The sequence below is a fragment of the Dreissena polymorpha genome, chromosome 14 (genome assembly GCF_020536995.1).
Source record: "Dreissena polymorpha isolate Duluth1 chromosome 14, UMN_Dpol_1.0, whole genome shotgun sequence".
NCBI lineage: Eukaryota > Metazoa > Mollusca > Bivalvia > Myida > Dreissenidae > Dreissena > Dreissena polymorpha.
The window spans coordinates 56,078,383-56,101,256 of NC_068368.1; the positions used below are offsets into that span (position 1 = coordinate 56,078,383).

General features: G+C 36.9%; 1 protein-coding gene across 4 annotated transcripts; it reads right to left on the bottom strand.

Moving 5' to 3' along the window:
* Window positions 1–513: 513 nt before the first annotated feature.
* Window positions 514–22,364, bottom strand: LOC127856930 (sulfotransferase 1C4-like). Of its 4 annotated transcripts, none has more exons than XM_052393149.1 (6): window positions 22,226–22,364; window positions 18,431–18,632; window positions 4,641–4,961; window positions 4,397–4,500; window positions 1,042–1,216; window positions 514–838 (listed from the first exon to the last, which is right to left on the bottom strand). In XM_052393149.1, the coding sequence occupies exons 2-6, from the start codon at window positions 18,606–18,608 to the stop codon at window positions 729–731; spliced, it is 888 nt and encodes a 295-aa protein (XP_052249109.1). In that variant the 5' UTR covers window positions 18,609–18,632; window positions 22,226–22,364; the 3' UTR covers window positions 514–728. The 4 variants fall into 4 exon arrangements, with proteins under 4 accessions (XP_052249109.1, XP_052249110.1, XP_052249107.1 ...); XM_052393150.1 differs by lacking the exon at window positions 22,226–22,364 and adding an exon at window positions 22,091–22,219; XM_052393147.1 differs by lacking the exon at window positions 22,226–22,364 and adding an exon at window positions 19,733–19,820.
* Between the last annotated feature and the right edge of the window lie 510 nt (window positions 22,365–22,874).

The window sequence follows — 22,874 nt, forward strand, 5'->3', positions numbered from 1 at the left end:
TGAATAGAGAGACACTGTGGACAGAAATCAACTCTAGCGGGGCACACAAAGCGTCATCTTGATGTTTGCCATTACTGATAAGTTATGCCGACTCTTTTTGTTTGTAGAGGTGACGTATAACTTCAAAATATTACAGCATTGTTCATATGTAGTTCATTTATTCTACTGTAGTCGATTCAACAAACGATATACGAATTTCGCAATTGTAAAGAAAAGAATAAAAAAATAAGCTTATTTAAGTTAAACTTATCATGGTTATTAACAACAATTCACAATCTATTATAGCTGGCAAATTTACATACTCATATTGCAACATATACTATTATAAGTGATTTAACTGTGCTCGACCTGTTGATTATTAAGTTAATATTTTTGCGAATATCATTTTGATGAATCTTTCTTCAATTACAGACTTTGATGTGTTTCATCACAACGAACGTGTATTGTTTTCCACCATTTAACATTGTTTGTGGGGTTAAACTCCATCATTGATATTGACAACGCAACGAATGCTACAGGTTATTCAATTTATTACAAATAGCTGTTAAACAATACCCGTTTACATTCCAATGACTATTACGAATATTATGAATACAACCTCCGCGCAAAGATTTGAATTGAACCAGCGAAGCTGGATCAAATTGTACGTGAGAGCATGGCAAGACGACTCTGCGTAGTGATTGTTATGAATAGATACATGTAAGTTCCGTGACTTTGAATATAAGTAGTCAGTTGTACTGAAACGTGAGACTGGAGGCTTTCATGTTCTCTTCGTACACGCGGTCAAACTCCTCGCTCTGGGCCACGGTGAACCAGTTCTTCCAGTCGCCAATCTTACCTAAAACAGTAAAACCATGCCAGGAGTTGTAATGCTACGTGTTGCTTATTTCACATATGCATTTAACCGTCGATCAACGAAATGATTAAACAAGTCTTCGATTAAATTAAATATAAAGGTATTGGGGTAAATACATATCTTAATATTAGAAATAAGTTATGATAGATAAAATTTATTCTGAAATTATGTAATAGGCGTATTACCTTTCCTGAAGAAACTAAAGTTTTGTTTTATTAAAGTTTTTTGTAGTTCTGCAGGTAGAGCCTTGTCCTTTTGCATGTTGTGGAAGCGGCATTTGTCCGCTATCTCTGCTAGAAGCCCACTGTCCAGGTCCAGGCCCAAAAAGGTCGCCAGACGGCGCAGCTCCAACTCATAGTCCTGTGGTATACAGAATACGTGAACACGGAATAGGGAAGAACATATAGTTTATCAAAGTTACTGGCGCACCATCTAGAAAACACACACTAGTATACAGAAAATGATAGAGTATGGCACGAAGGAATTATTCACAAGCTCCGACTATGTGGTATCTCTGGAAATCCTCTATCTTGGTTAAAAGACTACCTACAGGAGAAGATCCAGTGAGTTGTAATCTCCGGCTGCCAATCTGACCCATTACCCATAAATGCTGGTGTTTCTCAAGGGTCTATATTAGGGCCCCTCCTCTTTCTTATATACATCAACGATATTGTACGAGATATTCACTGTCCAATTCGCCTATTTGCAGACGATACTGCGCTATATATAATCGTCGACAACCCGATTGATGCAGCTAACCATCAATACTCTGATCTTGCAAAAATCCATTATTGAGCTGATAAGTGGTTGGTTACCTTCAATCCATCCAAAACCGAATCCTTAGTAATGTCTAGAAAAGCCAACCTCCCAATCCATCCCCCTCTTTTTCTCAACGACTGCCAAATCACTGAGGTTTCGTCTCATAAACATATCGGCTTAATTTTTTCAGATTCATGTTCCTGGCACGATCATATTGAATCAATCAAGAAGAAAGCATGTCAGAGAATTAATTAAATGCGAACGTTCAAGTTTACGCTCGAAAGAAAGTCCCTTCTATTGATATAAACAACATTTATCAGACCAATTCTCGAATATGCTGATGTAGTGTGGGCCAACATTACTACACAAGATGAAATTGAACTTGAAAAGATTCAACACGACGCAGCAAGAATAATCAGCGGAGGAACAGGTTCAGCATCTTTGCAGAATCTATATAATGAAACGGCTCTCGAACCATTAAAAAATAAGAGAACAAAACATTAACTTACCAATTTCTATAAAATGTATAATTCTTTATCACCCCCCCCCCCCCTTTTTGTGTACCCTAATCCCCTCTAGCGTTGGAGACAGTTCGGCTTATTCACTTCGCAATTCTCACAATATTCGCAGCATTCAATGTAAGTCACAACTTTTTTCACGATCTTTCCTACCATCAACTATTAACTTGGAACAATTTACCTGAATCTGTAAGAACAGCTCCCTCTCTCTCAGCTTTCAAAGCAAATCTAAACAAAGATAAACAAAATAATTCCCCAGCATTACTACAATGGAGAGCGGCAGTCTAATATTCTACATGCACTTTTACGAAGGCATTGTAACAGCTTAAATGAACATTTGCACGCAAAAAATATTGTACAAAGTCCATATTGTCACTGTGGTGAGATTGAAGAAACATATCATTTCTTCTTCAATTGTCCCATTTATACTGTGAAAAGAGTTATCCTTTTTGACAATCTGCCCAGTTTTCAACCAATAACTCTGCAACTACTTCTCTTTGGTGTTAAAGACGGATCATACGAAGTAAATTCATTTATTTTCAAACATGTTCAGTCTTTCATCCGAGATAGTCATAGATTCTAATCCTACTCCATCTCAGGAACAAACCATTTCTGCTAACGATTCCCTGTCCCGCAACTACTTCTTTTCTTATCGCAACTTCTCTTACTCGAACTCTACTCTTACACTTCCTTCCATTTCCTTCTCAACTTATTACATTTTTTGGTATCTATACTACCCTGTAATATGATTTGTATTACAACATATATATTTTCTCCATTTCTAAACGGTATTCAAATACCATCACTGAACTATATGTTTCAAAATGTTGTCATTTTTATAAGTTGTTGTTACACGTTTGGTTGTTTACACCATAACAGCAGCGCTTCTAACAGACAGAAGAGAGACATAGCATAAGCATCGAGCTTTTTTCTCAATTCTGTCAAATTGTATCCGACAGCCTTTATATTAAGCAATACTGCACTTTCCTCCTGCCTTGTGTATTGTTCGAAAATAATATGTATGTTTGTATTGTATTGCTTATATGTACGTTCTATTGAACTAAATAAATAGTGTTTAAACGAAAATCAAATACCGGTAACATTCGAAAATATGTTGAACATGAAATATTAATTGCAAAGAACAAGCGTATCGCCGAGAACCCTCGCATTAGATTTTATCACGAAAAACTGAAGATCCATATATAGGAGGGGCATTTCAAACACAGATATGTGGCAAGTTTGAAGCACTGAACATTCAATACAATAACATCTACACTATCACAAACAAAATCCATGAAGACCTCCTGACGTCGGCCGATGAAGTTCTTAGGAGAGAGAAGCAAGAACAATCAATGCGTGAGACGGAGATCATTGACCACTGCGACAAAAAAAGAGATATGAGTTATGAGCAGTGTGCCAAACACGGCAAGGCTCTAGAACAGATTACAAGAAAGCGAACAGGAAGACGAAGAAGAAGATGAAAGAAGTCGCATATGTTAGGATGGATGAGCAATTTATCAAGATTGACAAACATATGATCAAATTCCGCCGTAATAAGGCATACAGCGCACTCAATGCACCGCGCGAATATTCGGCCCATGAACAGTGTTATAGTAGACGCTGACTGGAACCTCCTGACCGAGAATACCCAAGTCCTGAACAGCTGGACCAAATACTGCAGTAAACCTGGTGTCTGGTCATCAATCTGCCGAAAAGAAGGCAACCTCAAGTTGTGCGAGCTTTACCGCACCATCAGCCGAATTAGCCATCCCTGCAAAGTAATGCTACACATAGTCCTAAACCGACTGAAGAGTAAGTCAGAGGAACTGCTGACGGTACAGAAGACTGAATTCAGAGCTAAATTGACGCGATTAACTTCATCGACTTTATGTAAGTTATTGACCGCGTTTGGTATAATTTTTGAGAGGATTTAAGTGCGTACTAATACCAGTAAATGACAACTACCCGTCTTGAATCAACTGAAGACTGGTGGAGGGCGGAACAGCCGTAGACAGCATTTCATGAACATTCCCAACACAAGTTATTTAGGCGGAAGAATACACCATCGAGATCATCGAATATGTAGTCCAGCGCTCTACCTGAGCTAGTAGAAGCCTTCTGATATACATTTAAATAAGCACATTATTAATGGTTCTAATCGAATATAAAGATCTTCAAAACAAAATCGACCCCTATATATATATATATATATATATATATATATATATATATATATATATATATATATATATATATATATTACCTTAATTAACTGCTCATAAAACATCAGATGTATTGGGTAGTTTGGGTTGTCGTGTATGAACCGTTCCCATTCTCTAACATAGGTAAACCAGCTCCCGTACTCCACTGAAACGTAAAACACATTGGGCCTTTATGTGCTCATAGAGTGTTCTGCAAATAATTACGAAAAAAAGTTCACGATGTTCTGTTTAATTTGCATACATGTTATTATGGATTTAACTGTTACTAAATATAAGTATACGCACTCTCTCCTTTAAGTATAAATGGAAAGAAGTCTTTCCACTGTCCTTGATAGTGGTAGCTTTTGATGCCTTTCACGTGGTTGTAAAAGGACACGGCCATGTCCTTGGGGTTGCGTAATATGAAGACAATGCGGCACTGCTTTTCCAACATTTGTCTGGGCAACCAATCAATGCTCAGGTGCGAGTTGAGCACGCGGGGGTTAGGAATCGCGGCCAAGCTATCATGGGGCTGATTTTCAAGCATATTGTCAATCTTAGGTTTGGGGATGGTTTCCGCTCGTCCGTTTATCATCATGCTTATGATCTCCCATGTCCAGTGCGTACCTGTATACGTACAATGTAATAAGCACTAATGAAACTAGAGTTCGTCATAATAGTGACGCTGAACACAGGCGCATGTCGTAATACTTAGGGTTAGGTTTATATTATACATTATATTATAGAATGTCTCTAAGGAACAAGAGGGATATGGATGTCCGTTGACAAAACATTGTCTGATTCCGTATGATTTCTACATTCTGAATATTAGACATCTATGTTTCGTGTTGCACTGACCGTGTATATTGAAGTTAAAGGATGTATTCTTATGTTTTTATATGAATTATTTATATGGACACCCGGTCTAACAGGAGCCACGCTAACTGCTACAAATCCATGTTTTCAAAACCAACACTGTACACTTTACACGTGTTTAATGTAAAACACATGATTTCAATAAAAGCTTGAAATGTTTATTGACGATGGCAATGTCGATTTCCATGCATGAACAGCTGTTTTAGCAACGGACCTTTAGCTATACCTTCTATATATGGGTTTACTACATCCGTAAAACAAATATCTGACCGATTTCATGAAAAATTTGACGTTAAGAGTTGTATAAATGATTATTTTCTTATATTTGACTCGGTAAGCTAGTTGTTCGACACACGTGACCAATATTCAAAATTCGCATAGACTTGGTTAGATAAACACCAAATGGCCACATGAACCAGATTCAATCTAAGCCTTTGTTATAAAAAAAAACAACAACATGATCATAAAATTTTATTACTAACTATTTTATTAATATATTACTACTATTATCAATTTAATTACTTTTGGATGAAAAATGTAGCCAGCCAGACAGACAAAGAGAAGTTTGTATTACAGGGACTGGTTTACAGTTTGACAAAATTGTAATCAACAAAAAGGAATGAACGCAATATTTTGTAAAGGGGCCTTTTCGCAGATTTTGAAATGTATTGAAGTTTGTCGTTAAATGCTTGATATTGATAAATGTAAACATTGAATCTAAAAAGCTCCAGTTAAAAAACTAGATTAAAATTTCGACAAATAAAAAAGGCACCCTCAACTGGGCTCGAACCACTGACCCCTGAAGTCCTGGAGTAAAAGTCTACCGCTTAGACCACTCGGCCATCCGCGCTCATACAATGAGGGAGGTGTTATATACTTTATATACCGTAATTACTCTATGTTATCGGACACTCTAAGTTTTCGGACACCCCTTTTTTAGCAAAAATAATTATCTTTCGTGACTCTAAATTCTCGGACACACGCGTTTTCGTCCATAATTAATGTCTCTAAGTTTTCGGACAGTATATTTTACAGAGCTATTTTCCCAAATTTCGGTCCTGTTTTCGATAACTTCGATCATAGGGTTTTACAACCAGATTAACATCATAATACATGGCGGATGCATGCATGAGGGCAACGGACCTTTACATTTGCGTCATTGGGTAAATAACCTTGTAAACCGGTATTAAACAATGGTTTTGCCCCACAGCATAATCGTTATGACAATAACCAGGGGTAGTGCAAATTAACAGTTCAATTATTTACCGCAATGGTACTACTACTACAACCTCTTCTCAGTAAAATAACTGTGACAAATACTAAACGCTTCAATGTGTAATGCACCCTATTGCAAGTTTTACGAACAATGGAAGGTATTAGACAACAACTATCGGAAATGAACAAACAAAGAATACAAAGTTTGCATGTTTTACTGCGTTAATTACAGGTTCATAATAGCGAGTAACGGTACATCACATGCTGATCTTTGAACTCGTTGGTCAAAGAACAACATTGTAGTGACTTTCTGTCAAATAATTTAAGCATTTAAAATTATTTAAAATGCAGCGCAAAAATATATAATTGTAATTTATACTATAAGGCGTGGTATTTTACAAGCGCGTGCTATTATCGGTAGTCGTTGATACAATTGACGCTATTTTCGGACACTTCAATTTTCGACTCTAAGTTTTCGGACACCTGTATTTTGTGAATATTTTTCGTATCTAAGTTTTCGGACACGAAAACATAGAGTAATTACGGTAAGCACGCCTCGTCTCGTAGTTTCCCAAAATATAATAACATAATTCTCAAAATTATTAAATCGTTTCTCGTTATAACGCTTTATATTTTTTAGGTTTTTAAATCGTCAAAAGATGCATATAATGGATATTGTAGAGCCTGGTAAATGTTTGGTATTACTGTTTCCTCACAATATGACAACTTAAACGAAATTTTGTGAATCTGAAACACCTTTTAAGAATTTTGTCAATTTACCAAAAAGTAAAAAGGCCCCTTTAAAGGACCTAATAGCTGAGCAGTTTGAAATAATAAAACAGTTAGTAATGTTTCATGATGTTTTGTTAATAAACATCACTTCTGTCACCGTATGGGTTTGTACTAATTATTGGCGGTGGGTTGCAGCAAATTCCCAATACGTGATAGCCAGGGTGGTTACATAAACAACCCTGCAACGAACCAAATATATTTCAAATATATATTTATTAACGTGCTCCGTCAAATAGCTGATCACGGAATCATCAATATTATAAATAACAAGGATAAGCAATATAATAAATGATTTACACACAGATATGGTTTACCAACAGATATGGTTTACCAACAGATATGGTGAGCAAAGTAAAACATTACAACATTAAAATAGCAATAAAATATTATATTAAATAATCAATACAATATTATATCAGACAAAACACGCACATACATAAGCAAAATGCAATTCAAAATATTAAACAGTTACTTGTTAAAAGTAATCTTAGAAACAATGATAAAGATATCTACCTGCAACGAACCAAATATATTTCAAATATATATTTATTAATTACGAGCTCCGTCAAATAGCTGATCACGGAATGATCTAAAATGCGCCTTTTTATCACCTCCATGTCGCAACGACGGATTTCATTGGTTAAAACGTTTAATTATCAGCTATTTGAAATGTTAACTATAAAATCAACTCAGAACTAGTGTATGTTATAATGCAAGAGTAATTTGTGAGCATTAGTTAACGTGAACAAATGGGGATTCGTACTAATGTATAATTGTAATTCACTAAAATAACTCAAGGGAACTGCTGCAGATCGAGTAATACGATAACTATACTCAATTAAGAATGCCGTTTCCTTAACAAAGAATCGTAAAATAATTTATATACATCTACACGTAAATCTACGATACATTATACAAATGTATGTCCGGTGACACATTTCCCTCCTTCGGTAAATGTCGTCCTCGACATTCCCTGCGAAAATTCTTTATAAAACAATTGATGTAGTAGCTTATGATTTTGTTAGATAAGTATTTATCCCGTTATGTGATTGTATACACCACTTAACATTATTCGAGTCACTACATACATGTACATGCATATAATTAATATTAATAAAGCATTGTTTATAACAAAACAAATCAATAAACGCCACAATATGTGTACAATAATAGTCATTATGTGTACCATATATAAGAAAATACACAGTACATAAATGTTTATAATTTTTTAAACGGTTACTTAATATACAATATAAAATCACAAGGCAGAAACACGGTCTATGTAACAAAAGCACCGGAAACCTACCATACTGGCGGTTTTCGTGAGCGATTTGACCGTCTCGGAAGTACACCAAATTCGCCAGGTGCTCGTCTGTGCGGTGATCTATATACTCCAGATATTTCACTCTCAGATAATATACTGCAATTCATGTCAGATTCAGAAGGAAATTTCATTTGTTATTGGTAGGTTTTTCAACGTTAAGATATTGTTTCGGTGTAACGTTTTGATTACCCCGGATTTGTCTACTTTTTGTACCTTAAAACAGGTATAAGGGGGCCGGTTGATCAATTATGCGATACACATGTTCGCTCCAAATATCTGAAAGCTTATGTCTTCCTTTCAACTCCAAATTTTTAATGAGGACTCTGTTTCCTACAACAATTTTCATTTCCCGCACTTTCCCGTAGTAATAATATTTAGCTTTGTCGCCACCGCGAAAAGCTACCTTGTTTGCCAATTTATAGGATTCTTGCAGATTTCTTTCAATCTGCTGCATATAGTCTGTTGGACAAGTGCCACTTACAGATTGTCCCTGCAGGCCTAATACTGAATCAACGGCTAATCGTGGCGTTCTACCGAACATAAGCCTATACGGGGAAAAGCTCGTGGATTCGTGCGCTGTACAGTTGTACGCATGCACCAAGGAAGGAATGGCTGCTTTTTAGTCACTCTTCCTTTCATTGGGCAGCGTTCCCAGCAAGGTTTGGTTAAAACGCTCACATTGACCGTTACCCTGCGGGTGGTAAGGTGTTGTGTGTGTTCGCCGGATGCCTGCAATTTTACAGAGTCGTTGTATGACCTTTGACAGGAAATTTTGACCACGATCACTGAGCAATTTTTCTGGAAATCCATAATGCACAAAAAAGTTATAGAAAAGTGCATGTGCCGTGGTTCGGGCGGTTTGGTTTTTCGTCGGTATTGCCTGTGCGTACCGAGAAAAATGGTCGGTAATAACCAAAACGTTCTCAAATCCTCCCTTAGACATTTCTAAGAAAAGATAATCAATTCATACCAATTCCATTGGGGAAGACGAGCAAGTTTTAATTAAACCTGTTGCTCGTTGTGGTATAGTTTTACGCCGGATGCAACGATTACACCCCTTCACCCACTGTGTGACATCTTTGACCATTCCTGGCCAATAAAATCTATCTCGAAAGAGACACAACTTTCGGTCACGACCTTGATGACCAAGGTCATCATGTAAGGCCTTGAAAATGGCAAATTGCGCTGACTTAGGTAGCACAAGTTGATTTTTAGCTTCACCATTAACTAAACATGAATGATACAAAATACAATCCTGAAGTTTTAGTTTAGTGAATATTTTGACGAATTTCTGAACCTCAGGGTCTAGAGATCGTTTCTGAGTTGGATCAGGTAGATTTCCCAAAGCCACAAACTGCCGCACTTTTGATAAAACAGGGTCCGATTCTTGACCGTTTACCCAGCGTCCACAAGCGTCAAGTTTCGCAGTTGTCAAGACATAGGTAAGTGGGTTATTGTCTGTGAAGGCCTAGAACGGGACACCATACAAGTAATCATGGAATTTCTCAGTAACAGCCCATTTAAGAGCCAAAAATTCCAGTTTACTTGAGTAGTAATTCCGTTCGGGTGCCCTCAGACTTCGGCTCGCAAATGCTACAACTCTGTCAACGCCATCCTGGTTTTGGTACAAAACTGCAACAAGACCAGCGGCGGAGGCATCAGTGTGTACCTTGAATGGTTTGGTGTAGTCAGCATAGGCTAACACCAGTGTCGTGCTCAACTTCTCGATAAGAGTGTTAAATGCGCGTTGCTGTGGTTCTCCCCACAGGAACTTGGAAGTGACCACTTTCTTGGATTTTGATCCAGAACCGCCAATCAGCAGATCGTTTAATGGGCGTGCAACCTGTGCAAAATGTTTTATGAACTTCCTGTAGTACCTAGCAAAACCCAAGAAGCTACGAACTGCTTTTACTGATGTCGGGATAGGCCATTTTGTTATAACTTGGGTTTTGGCGGGATCAGTTTTGATACCATCTTTCATCACAATGTGGCCAAGATAGCTCACCTCTTCTAAAAAAACTCACATTTAGAAGCTTTGAGCTTCAGGTTATGAGCATCTTTTTGTTTAAAAACAGCTTCTATTCTTTCTATATGTGATTTAAAAGTGGGAGAAAACACAATTGTGTCATCTAAATAGATGAGGCACTCCTTAAGGTTCACTTACCCCATGCAACGTCCCATCAACCTTTGAAAGGTTGCTGGGGCGTTACAGAGGCCGAATGGCATCCAGGTGTACTGATAGAAACCCAAGTTTCCTACTTGAAAAGCCGTTTTCTGTTTGTCATTTTCGGCCACCTCCACCTGCCAGTATCCGGATTTCAGGTAAAATTTGGTGAAGTACTTAGACCCGAAAAGCAGGTGGATAGTATCGTCAATTCTGGGTATTGGGTATGCATCTTTATGCGTTTGTGCATTTAACTTTCTATAGTCGATACAGAAGCGTATAGATCCGTCCTATTTACGTACAATGACCACATTGGACGAAAAAGAACTCTGAGAATGTGTGATGACATCCATCGACAACATTTCATGTAAATGTTCACGAACTTCATCAATAAGGCCATGGGGGGACACGTCGATATGGCTCTTTAGATGGCTCTGGATTTTCGAGTTTTATTTCATGTTTGACAATTTTGGTCTTGCCTATATCGAGTGGACCCTGCGAGAAAACGTTTCGCCACTTCCAAAAGAAGTTCTCTAGAGTAACATTTTTTATCAGTTTCCAAATGATCAAGATTTACTCTGATATTTTAAAGAAAATGCTTCTTTAAATGATTTTCAGTATGATCTGATAGACTATGCTTTTCGGTAGTCTGAGAATTTTCAGGCGTCCATAATCTCAATACAGTGACGTCATGTAAATCACAGACAACAGAATTTGGAGGTAAGTAAATTGTTTTCGCAGACATGTTAAAAATGCGGACAGGAACCATCACAGTTGTAACGGGTATGTTCAAATTGACTACCCTTTGACATATTCCTAGCCTAGTCGGTGCCAGACGATTGTTCTGTGACAGCGCTATTACAGTTAGAGGTCTTTCTCATTATACCTGAAACGGTAACAGTTTCGAAAGGCAGGATACTAACAGATTTTCCCGTAGTTTTTACCGTACCACCGGATTCCTGAGTTGATATTGTCAGAAGAGCGGTTTTCCACTCTTCCGACAAATTGGATTTATCTGACATGTATCTAATTACATTCGTCCCAATTATGACGGGTTCGTCTGAATTAAAGTCAGTATTATATACTACATGCACAGGAGCCGGAAATGATTCATTTGTTACTTTTGGGACCCTTATACAGGCTTCAATGTACCCTATATAAGGAATCTCCTTATCATCTGCCCCCTTAACGGAGAGCTGTAGCTATTCTAGTGTACGTAACACTGGTTTTGGTACAAGCTGTTCAAAGAATGCTTGGCTTACTGTTGTAACCATGGCTCCACTGTCAATTAGAGCCATAGTTTGCTTAACATTAAATTCAATTTCAGACGCATTCGAGTGTCCGACTAGTCTGTCAAATAAGGATGTTTTAGGATCGATAATTGTGCTGTCACAAATTTGATCCTTAATGGTGACAGTTTATAGTTTAAAGGTTGTTGGGTGTTTACTTCGGGTTGTGCTTGATCTTCTGCAATTCTGTTACCTTGGTAAAAGCTTATCCCGCGGTTTCTATAACCAGTCCGGTGTCTCGTGTTTTGTCGCATTCCACCTCTTTGTGGTCTTGATTCAATGACATCATACTGTGTCTGAAGATTCTTGAAGTCATCAAGTTTTCTTTCTAGGTCATCAAGTCGTTGCATCACTTTCATCATCACTTCTGTCTCGTGTGGCTCCACTGATGTCTGATGCAATTTAACATTTCTATTCCTGTTAGATGTTTGTTCTCTTTCTCACTTCATTTCATATTCCTCAGCTCTAATTTTATTCCGAAGCTCTTCATAGGTCATGTCACTTTCAAAATATACACATGTTGCATGTCTCAACTCGTTGTTTTTGAGCCCTCTCCATAATCTATTCTTTAGTTTCTTATTTCTCTCTGGTTCTTTCATATGTGTTCTGCGTCCTACCTGGAGTAGCATGTCTTCTAACCTTTAACCCCATTCTACTTTGCATTCTTCGGTTTTCTGTTCTGCTAGTAGAAATCTCGATAGAATGCAATCTTCACTAGCTACAATACCTAATTTTTGTTCCAAACTGTGTATAATGTCATCAATAGATGCATTCGTTGATAAATGCAGCATGCATTTTCTGGCCTGGTCTCGAAGAGCTTTTCGTAAGGATTGCTTGAGTATTGGCTCCGAATATATCTGTCTAATGCTTTCGAACTCCAGCTTGAATTCTTCAAATGATGCTTCATTCTTTGGAACAGGTTCCTTTCCTGAAAATGGTGTTATGTGTACTTTGTCATCCCATTCCCTCGTGTTGTGGTTGGTAATCGTATGTTTTCGTATTGTATCCTGCCCCTCCTCTAAGAATACAGCTTCCAGTCTGGCCTTTTGTTGTTCAAGATGTCGAATTTTCAGATCAAGTTTATCTCTTTCTTTGCAGCGACTGAAGGGTCTGTTTGCATCATGGAGTTGTTGTTCTCGCTCTTCTAATCTTTTAGAACGGTCCGCCAGCTTTTGCTCTCGTTCTTCCAGATCACCAATTCTGTCATCTATTTTCTATTGCAATTTTATCAACTGTTCTTCGTGTCTCTTTAACATCAACTCTCTCTTTTCTGTTTCTTCGAAATTCTTCAGCTTGCTCTCCTGCAACTCGAGTTGTAGCAGTGAAATTTTCTTCTCGCTGCTCAGAAGTCGCTTGTTTAGTATGTCTATCTCTTCTGTTTTTCTACGTAGATCCCATTGCAGATGCATTTCTTCTGTCTTCGGGTCACGTTCTTCTCTACGCGTAATTTCGTCCGAGCGTGACTTCACTTTTGGTAGTCGCCCTTTCGGAGTAGCCGAGATATTCTCTTTTTCTCCAAGGTACTGCTGTTCTTCTTGTTGCTGAGCCAGTTTGTCTTGTAGCTTACTGGTTTCAGCTGAAATATCAAAATATTCATCTGTACCGCTGTCCGATATAGCATTGTTTGTTTCAGCATCTATCTGTATTGATGACGCTGCTCTTCGAAGTTGTATCAATTCATCCCGTTTCTGTTGGAATGTAGTTAGCTCCTCTTCTGTCCGTCTCTGTTTTTCTAATTCCTCTATTCTGCGACGTAACCTATCTTCTTCTGACAAACTCTTTCCTGAATCTGACAAATTCAGTTTCGTCCTCTTTGTAATATCTCGAAGATTGTAGTTTGATCCGCCGTTAGCCATTTTATTACAGAACACTAAATAATGTGTTCTTTTCAAATATTCAAACGAACTAATGTTACAGTCCTAGATCACACACACATATATACAAGTATAGAGAGAGAAATGATAAAGTGTATAAAGCACATGCAAAATAACCCGTGATTCAAACTCAATCTTGTATATCAAGCACACTCTTAATATAGTAGTGGTGTATACAATCACACACTAAATATATTAATGATTATTAACTCGTTGTTAAAATGATAATAATTAATATTGTCGAAATGACAATGTAGCTGAAAAATAAACAAAACACTTTGAAATTCGCTAGTGTTATCCCTTTAATACAGTTTCAGGATAGCTAATTACACCCCCTTTAAATTTAATACGTTTTGATCTGAGTAATCCCCTTTACCGAGAAATCAATGGACAGCGTTTAAGATAAATTTGTTCAGTAATAAGTTCAATTACTTCCCTTACCACATCAACGCATCGATTCTATTATCAGAATATTCTATAGTATTCCGCTAACTCATCCGTTAAACGCGTTAATTTCAAATGTCAATTCACATTTAAGTATCAACAATAGTCTAACTGCAATCAACAAATGACCATCAATTATTATCAAGCGTAAATAAATATTCGCGATAGTGGAGTCTACTACGACCGGACACAATCTACTATAGTCTCTAGACCTGCAACGATTCACCAACAGCTCGATTAGATTCGATTTCAGACACTCCGATACCGATTTCTTCGATTCGATTCATCTTCAAACCTAGTTTTATCATATATTCATTCTTCTGCCTCAAAATAAACATTTATGTTCAAAAGTGTCGCATACCTAGATATCTTGGGCATTTGCCAAATTGTGTGTTTGTTTGATATAGTTTGGTTGGTTCAACAGTGTTTTAAACACTGTTGAAAGTGTGTTTAATTTACATTTGTAAGGAATATTTTGCAAGAAACTGCAAATTGTCTTTCAAACTATGTCAATATTTCAATAAAACACATAAAAAATTGCAAATTAGGACTCAATTTTAATATAAAAACTTCTGACTAGAAGATTGTGTTGAATACAAAATAATATAAAATTAAATAAATAATCATAAGAACATCTGGAAGCAGTTTAGTGATAATACTATCACTATTATACTTAATATCCAAAACCGCTACAAGCATGTCTACCATTGTGCCGTGACAGCATCACCTGTTACCTGTAGGACAAAGCACATTCTCTTATAAACTTAACAAATTCCCAACAGAAACAGAACTACATTTCTGGCTGGCGACTTGAGTAGTTGCACTTGTGCTTACTCTTAGTCTTGCTAAATCAACGTTATGTTTGCATCCGTGAAGCACAGTTTACACTTTGCTTTATCGGGAGGGCTACCATCCAGAAACCCAAAATACTGCCACTTTTTTTTTATTTTAGCTTCTTATGCGCATCTGATAATTTCAATTAGTCGGATACGACTCGATCAGCCATTTTGACGCTTTTTCCGAAAGTAGACCGTAACGCGCTTATTGATTGGATGACTAAAGTAATAAGCAGCCAAACGCACGCGTCGTAATAACAGGTAAAGACAAAACCTACACCTTTCCGTATCAAATAGTCAGAATACAGCGAACTTTACGTATCTATGTATATATATATATGTCTATATGTTAAAGAATCGAATAGAATCGTAATCGAATCGACGCATTTCGATCCGATTTTGGATGCATCGGATCGAATCGTTGCAGCTCTAATAGTCTCAGGATGAAATCACTCACTGTAAAACTACTTTATATACTAGCCTACTATCAGCTACCTTAACTATCCAATGGCAAAAACATCTGCACTTAAAAATGTTCAATCACTTACGTCAATGACAAAGTAGTTTTAGATATAGTTATATCTATAACGTAAATATATGCAACTATATATCTACATGAAATTGAATTCAATCACTTACGTCAATTACAACTTAGTTTTCCATATATCTCTATCTTTAGCGTAAATATATGCAACTATATATCTACATGTATTTCTATAACGTATATAACGTTATCTATATATAATAAACATAGATAGCTTTACTATCCAATTTTAAAAGAAAACTTGCACAATTAAAATTATCTCAATCCAATGAATCAATGATAAAGCAGTCAAATGCAGTAAGTTTATCGGATTATCAGCTTGACACTTATCCACAAATCTATCAATTTGTTTAAAGTGCTTACTGTGAACTAAATCCTGTAAATTTGTTGTTATTAAGGCTATATCCACAATAATGTTTGTATACTAAATTCTATGGTATACTACATTGATTTATACTTTAAAGTATCCTCTAGTCGGTACACATGCACTACTACGTAATACTCCTTGAATCGCTCAGTGTCTACCTTTACCTGTAACGGTGTATGTAAGTAAACAACTAGGCATGCAATGCACGAGGAAATTGACGGTTAAGCGAAAACATACTTGTGTATTAGAAACCTATAGATATATATATGTATATATTTGGCTGACTAATTTCGATTTATAATGGAAGATCATTTACATTATACAATTGGACAAATCACTCACGACTTTAAATAATGGCTGGATTAAAAAAAAAAACAGATATTTTTGTATACTAAACCAAAAATCAATGATTGAGTTGACTAGTAATATATGAAATAACTTATGACATGTATGTGCATGCTATCAGAATCAAATTAAAATTTAATAAAATAGAAAAGAGTAGCTCACCAATCTGTGGAACTTTACTTTAAATAAAAATCAAAGAAACATCCAAAATGTAACTTTTAAAGTTCAATGATAAGTGTCCAACTAGATCCGCAGCGAATCCTCCCTGTCATCCGCAGAATGTATAAGTCTGTCCGTTCGAATGTTTATGCGCACAATTGAATATGTATGTCCCTGGGGAAGAACGACACGCACTCGCGTTATCCTGGAGCGAAGAACGTCCGTCTGTTTCTAGGTAGGAATCCTCCTCCCTGGATACGTCGGGTGTCGGAATGTTGCGCTGGGAGTCCTAGAACGGTCGGTTGTAGAAGTCGTGTACTCTGTCACCATCCAAACCATATGTTGACGATAGTCGAAGATATTTACTGAGACGTTGTAAAAACGTGTCAGTAGGTCGTGTCCTTTATGGCCACCTCTATGTCCACGATGTCCACGATGTGATTATCGCTGGTTTGCAGTCGCACCAGCTGTAGTCGCAGTCTCACCGGCCTCGCTCAAGCAAAAGACGTGTACTTATCTGTCTGTTTATAGTACTTCGTCACTTCTTTCATAAACTTTGGGCGCCATTGTCACCGTATGGGTTTTTACTAATTATTGGCGGTGGGTTGCAGCCGATTCCCAATACCTGATAACCAGGGTGGTTACATAAACAACCCTGCAACGAACCAAATATATTTAAAATATATATTTATTTACGTGCTCCGTCAAATAGCTGATCACGGAATCATCAATATTATAAATAACAAGGATAAGCAATATAATAAATGGTTTACACACAGATATGGTTTACCAACAGATATGGTTTACCAACAGATATGGTTTACCAACAGATATGGTGAGCAAAGTAAAACATTACAACATTAAAATAGCAATAAAATATTATATTAAATAAACAATACAATATTATATCAGACAAAACACGCACATACATAAGCAAAATGAAATACAAAATATTAAACAGTTACTTGTGAAAAGTAATCTTAGAAATAATGATAAAGATATTTACCTGCAACGAACCAAATATATTTCAAATATATATTTATTAATTACGAGCTCCGTCAAATATCTGATCACGGAATGATCTAAAATGCGCCTTTTTGTCACCTCCATGTCGCAACGACACATTTCATTGGTTAAAACATTTAAATATCAGCTATTTGATAGGTTAACTATAAAATCAACTAAGAACTAGTGTATGTGATAATGCAAGAGTAATTTGTGAGCATTAGTAAACGTGAACAAATGGGGATTCGTACTAATGTCTAATTGTAATTCACTAAAATAACTCAAGGGAAATGCTGCAGATCGAGTAATACGATAACTATACTCAATTAAGAATGCCGTTACCTTAACAAAGAATCGTAAAATAATTTATATACATCTACACGTAAATCTACGATACATTATACAAATGTATGTCCGGTGACACTTCTATAGTGTTTGAAAGCCTCTGAATTTTTCATAAATGGAAAACTACACAGTCTCCCTGCGGCTATGTTTTTCAACAGACCGAATACCCAATTCAGGCAAATACTGGCAATTTGTCAAGGTAAATAAAACTACGGTAGTTCATAACTTAACATGTAACATTCGAAAAACCTATCGTGTGGGAACGTCAATCCCATGGTTATAGAGTTAAATGGCACTAATTAGGTTCAATCACAGCTAACAATGTATTGAGCTTATTAAAGTTCAATCTATCTTTATTTTACTAATTAATTATGGCAAGATTAATTTTACACTTCCAGATTGGAAACATGTTGGTTCTTTAAAACATGTATCAAGCCAAAAAATGGCAACTGGTTGGCTCACAGAAATTTTGATCTATTGGGAGTCCTCTAACTTGGCTGGTATGGATTTATTGTACCTGACTTTGGGGATGCTAGTATGAAGATATCGTCCGGTCTGCACTCCAGATTACAGATGTTCCTCATTAGCCGCCCCTGCTCCGAAGGCTCCCTTCCAAATGTGCAGGTTCTACAGCCATCTGTCTCTGTGAGATGAACTGTCTCTCCGGCACCGTCCGCTATCTCAACCAGCGACATGATTCAGCCGTATGTACTTAAGAACTGTGGGCAATCAAAATTATATGCTTACTCCGGGGGTGTACTAGATGTTGAAAAACAAACCGTGTAAGCTTAGGGGAAAAATCAAGCTGATTGATTTGAAATCATCTGTCATTACATAAATGAAACTGATAATGCTACAAAAAATGAGTCCGTGTTACCAGGGTGCAGGATCACGCGACTTTGTGGGGTTCCCAATTAAACGTTAATGTATGCTAACACACCGGTGAAACAATACTTTTTAAATTTCAACTGGTGCATAATAGCACAGGAGTTTGAAATTCTATCCATAAAGCTAATCTAATGGCTAAATAAAAAAGTACCCCTATATAGTATAAAGACTACAGGAATAAAACGCAGCAGACTCCGGACTAGTCCATATAAACGGACTCCCAGAACCTTTGATAATTTTTGCTATGGCGGCTCTGGGAGTCCATATGCACTCCTTCATACACATGGGTGCAGTTCAGCGCACGGAATCCGTGCGCTTCACTAAACAGAGTTACAGATGTCGTTCGAGACAACTTGAGGAAAATAATGAATAGACTTCATAACCATGTTAAATTTACCTGAATGGAAACCTACGGATGTTATCCTTTGCATGCATCCAAATAAAAACACGACGATGTTTCAACACACTTTGCTCGCTGACATTGTTATGTTAAAATTTGAAACAGTGTATTCTGTATCGAATACCACATCGTTATAGACTTTGTGGCTCGACACATAACGCGACATACAAAATATTGGTGTAATGCGACCTGACCTATATTGGGTCAATTTTCCAATTTGGCGGATACATCATACAGTGTACAAAACAAAACCTTAGTCAATACAAATAAATTATTTCTTGCTTTAATGGTACCATTTGGATGAGTTTGTGATTAAGATAGGTAAATTTTAATAAGCTCTTGTAGTTTCAGTGTTCATTAACTTTTGAATTGTTGATAACATTTTGCACCCATGGACAAGAGAGAGCGCATTGCAACTCTCAGCCTAAGCTGAGAGTTGAATTATTGCAACTAACCCCGGACCCACCCATTTTCCAGTAAACAAGGGAAATTACCGGAAAAACAGTGTACCCTACATCGAACACTGCTTACCGTGAACTACCTTCTTCTTAATTCACAATTATTCAACACTTTCCGCTCATCGTCGGATCCATTGCGTGTTGTTGTTGTTTTTTAGGCTAGATTGCACTCTACCGGTACGCAGTTGTTTACCACTATCGACAAAGCGGGGTTTGGGGGCGGTAGCTCCCGATACTAAGGAAATATGTAGGATAAAAAGAATTATTAGGTATTGCGTTAGGTGTTAGGTATTGGGCGCTTAGCAACGATACAATTATACGCTTTTCCATTCTTTTTTACCTACCGGTAACGTGCAATCGTCCCGTTTTTATTCCCATCGTAATATTTATACATATATCACAGTGTGTCGTCATACGTGTGTTAATCAACTATATGTCGTCTGCTAAAATGTCTTAAGATTTATTTTTTAAGTTTTTTTTTCCAAGTTATCTTAATTCAGAAGAATTATGGTTAAATCGTCAAACTGCTTGGAACCTGACTTGATCCCAGTAAAGGCTATAATGATTGACCTCAGCAGTTAGTTATCAGCTGTCTACGGCAGTTTAGTTGTGTCGTTACTTTATGCATTTAAACATACATGTTGCTTAATTAATTAGTACAATGTCCGATGATGTAGACCTTACGATTGTGTCTATCTGGTTTAAGTGCTGGTGTAACCAAGCTGAACGATCAGCGGTTCTAGGGAAATGTCCGATCGTGCTTGGAATTATATCCTCCGAAAGAGACAATATATGACAATAATAATATCACAAGAGTTAGCCTATATAGTCTATAGAGACTATTTACTTAAAAATAACTATATCATTTCCCAGTCACTAATCATCAAATTCGTGACATATCATAAGGAAAGTTAATACAGTCAAGTAATATGTGCCAAGCCGGAGTGGTCTATGAAGACATCCATGTGACTAGCGGCGGAAGGTCGGTGGTTCTAGAAGACTACCAAGGTCGCAGCCAGTCCGAGTCCGAAAGTTGGGCGATTCATATCGTATGCCAAATATGAAAATCAGGCACCCATATAAGAAAATGAGGCCTCTTTCGTCTTAAAAGGAAGCTATTCATATACATGGGAGCGCTAAAAAAGGTGGCCATTCTCGCCCCCCCCCGGAATTAAGTAATTGAGTGTGATCCAATTATGACATATCTTTGTGTTTCACACAGAAGTGGTCAGTTTTACACCTAACTTGACATAAAACACATAGAAAACATACCATATTGCTATGCTTAGATGACTGGCCATGATAAAATACCACTCGCTAGGAAATTTTCCAATTTTCAAATTTCCCGCTTCATGATCATTGGGTTACGTGTCTTTTGTTTACGTCAATACAACATCAACAACAACTTCTTCGAATAAAATAAACATTTTAGTTAACTGACAAATAAAAACAAACACATTCTATTAATTTATAGGAATATTTATTATAACATATAAAATAGAGAATATATTTCTTTTTGTTTTTGTTATCGATGTTAAAGTACATGGCAGATTCGCAGTGAATAAAAAACGAGACTATTGCACGTTACCGGTACGTAAAAAATAATTGAAAAGCGTATAATTGTATCGTTGCTAAGCGCCCAATACCTAACACCTAACGCAACACCTAATAATCCTTTTTATCCTATATATTTCCTTAGTATCGGGAACTACCGCCCCAAACCCCGCTTTGTCGATAGTGGTAAACAACTGCGTACCGGTAATCTAGCCTAAAAAACAACAACGTAATGGATCCGACGATGAGCGGAAAGTGTTGAATAATTGTGAATTAAGAGTTCACGGTAAGCAGTGTTCGTAGTTTCTTTCACCGGCCTTTTGATTATTATACCATGGGTCGATGTAGGGTACCCTGTTTTGTCCCTTGTTTACTGGAAAATGGGCGGGTCCGGGATCTGCTGCGTTTCATTCCTGTAGTCTTTTTACTATATAGAGGTATTTTTTATTTGGCCATTAGATTAGCTTTATGGGTAGAATTTCAAACTATATAGGGGTATTTTTTTATTTAGCCATTAGATTAGCTTTATGGATAGAATTTCAAACTCCTGTGATAAAAGACAGCTTTTTATGCTGGTTGTGCTGCAAAACATCAGAATTACTTTATTTATTTTAAGCATGTGTTCTTGTATGTGTTATTAATACATTCATGTAGATCTATACGTAATGCTGCACGCAACGTTAAATTTTGTTACCGATTTCAGACGTATTCAAGGATTTATTCTTACACCATATGATATCGGCACAAACTGCAACAAAAACTGTCATTTATGCACTAAAGATGTAAAAATAAAGTTCTTAACGGTTTGTTTACAATCTGTCCAGCCTCTGTGTAAGCCCCTGAAACCCCGTTGATTCCGCAACCCTGTTATACGTACCTACGGAATAGATAATAAGGCTTTTCCGAAGTTGTGGATAAATCCGAAGTTGTGGATAAATCCGGATTATATCTATTACGCCAACTGGCATATACGAGCACTTTATTTAAATCCAAGCACGAGATGCGCACTTACATAAACTCTATGTTTGTTTAACTCGAGTCACGTTGAAAGCACAGAAGTCTTAAACTGTACAAAATGTCCGAAAGTCCGGCTTGATTGATCACAGATGAGTGTACAACGTACGACCAGTCGAGTTTAAAATGTAGGACGTAGTGTGTGTGTGTGTGTGTGTGTGTGAATGTCAGAGTTAATTTACAGGTCATCGCTTCGTCTTCACGACTACCTTATGTGCTGACCTGGGGTAGGACGTAGTGCTGAAAGAGACCAGTTAAGTATTGTGTTCCGTTATGTCCAAGCCATTGTTTCGCGCTTTCTGCTCTCGATTACAACATAGGAACTTAGAACAAACATACCCTATATAGATAAATAGATAAAAAGTATATCCATTTGGTATTTTATTGTGTCATACTACTAATCCACATTTTTGATCGCATTATTTTATAGAAATGATGTGTAGAAAACTGGTTTAATCTACATACAGAATATTTTGAATAGTCTTCTACAGTACATCTAAAACGAATAATAAAACGTTTTTCTCTTGATTTTGTGTTATTGTTAAATTATGGAAGAAAATATGTTAAACTTAATTGCACACCTGCGTCCGAGTTGCAAGTAGTCGTTTATACGCATGAAACGTGTGTTTAAAAACAACACTATAAAC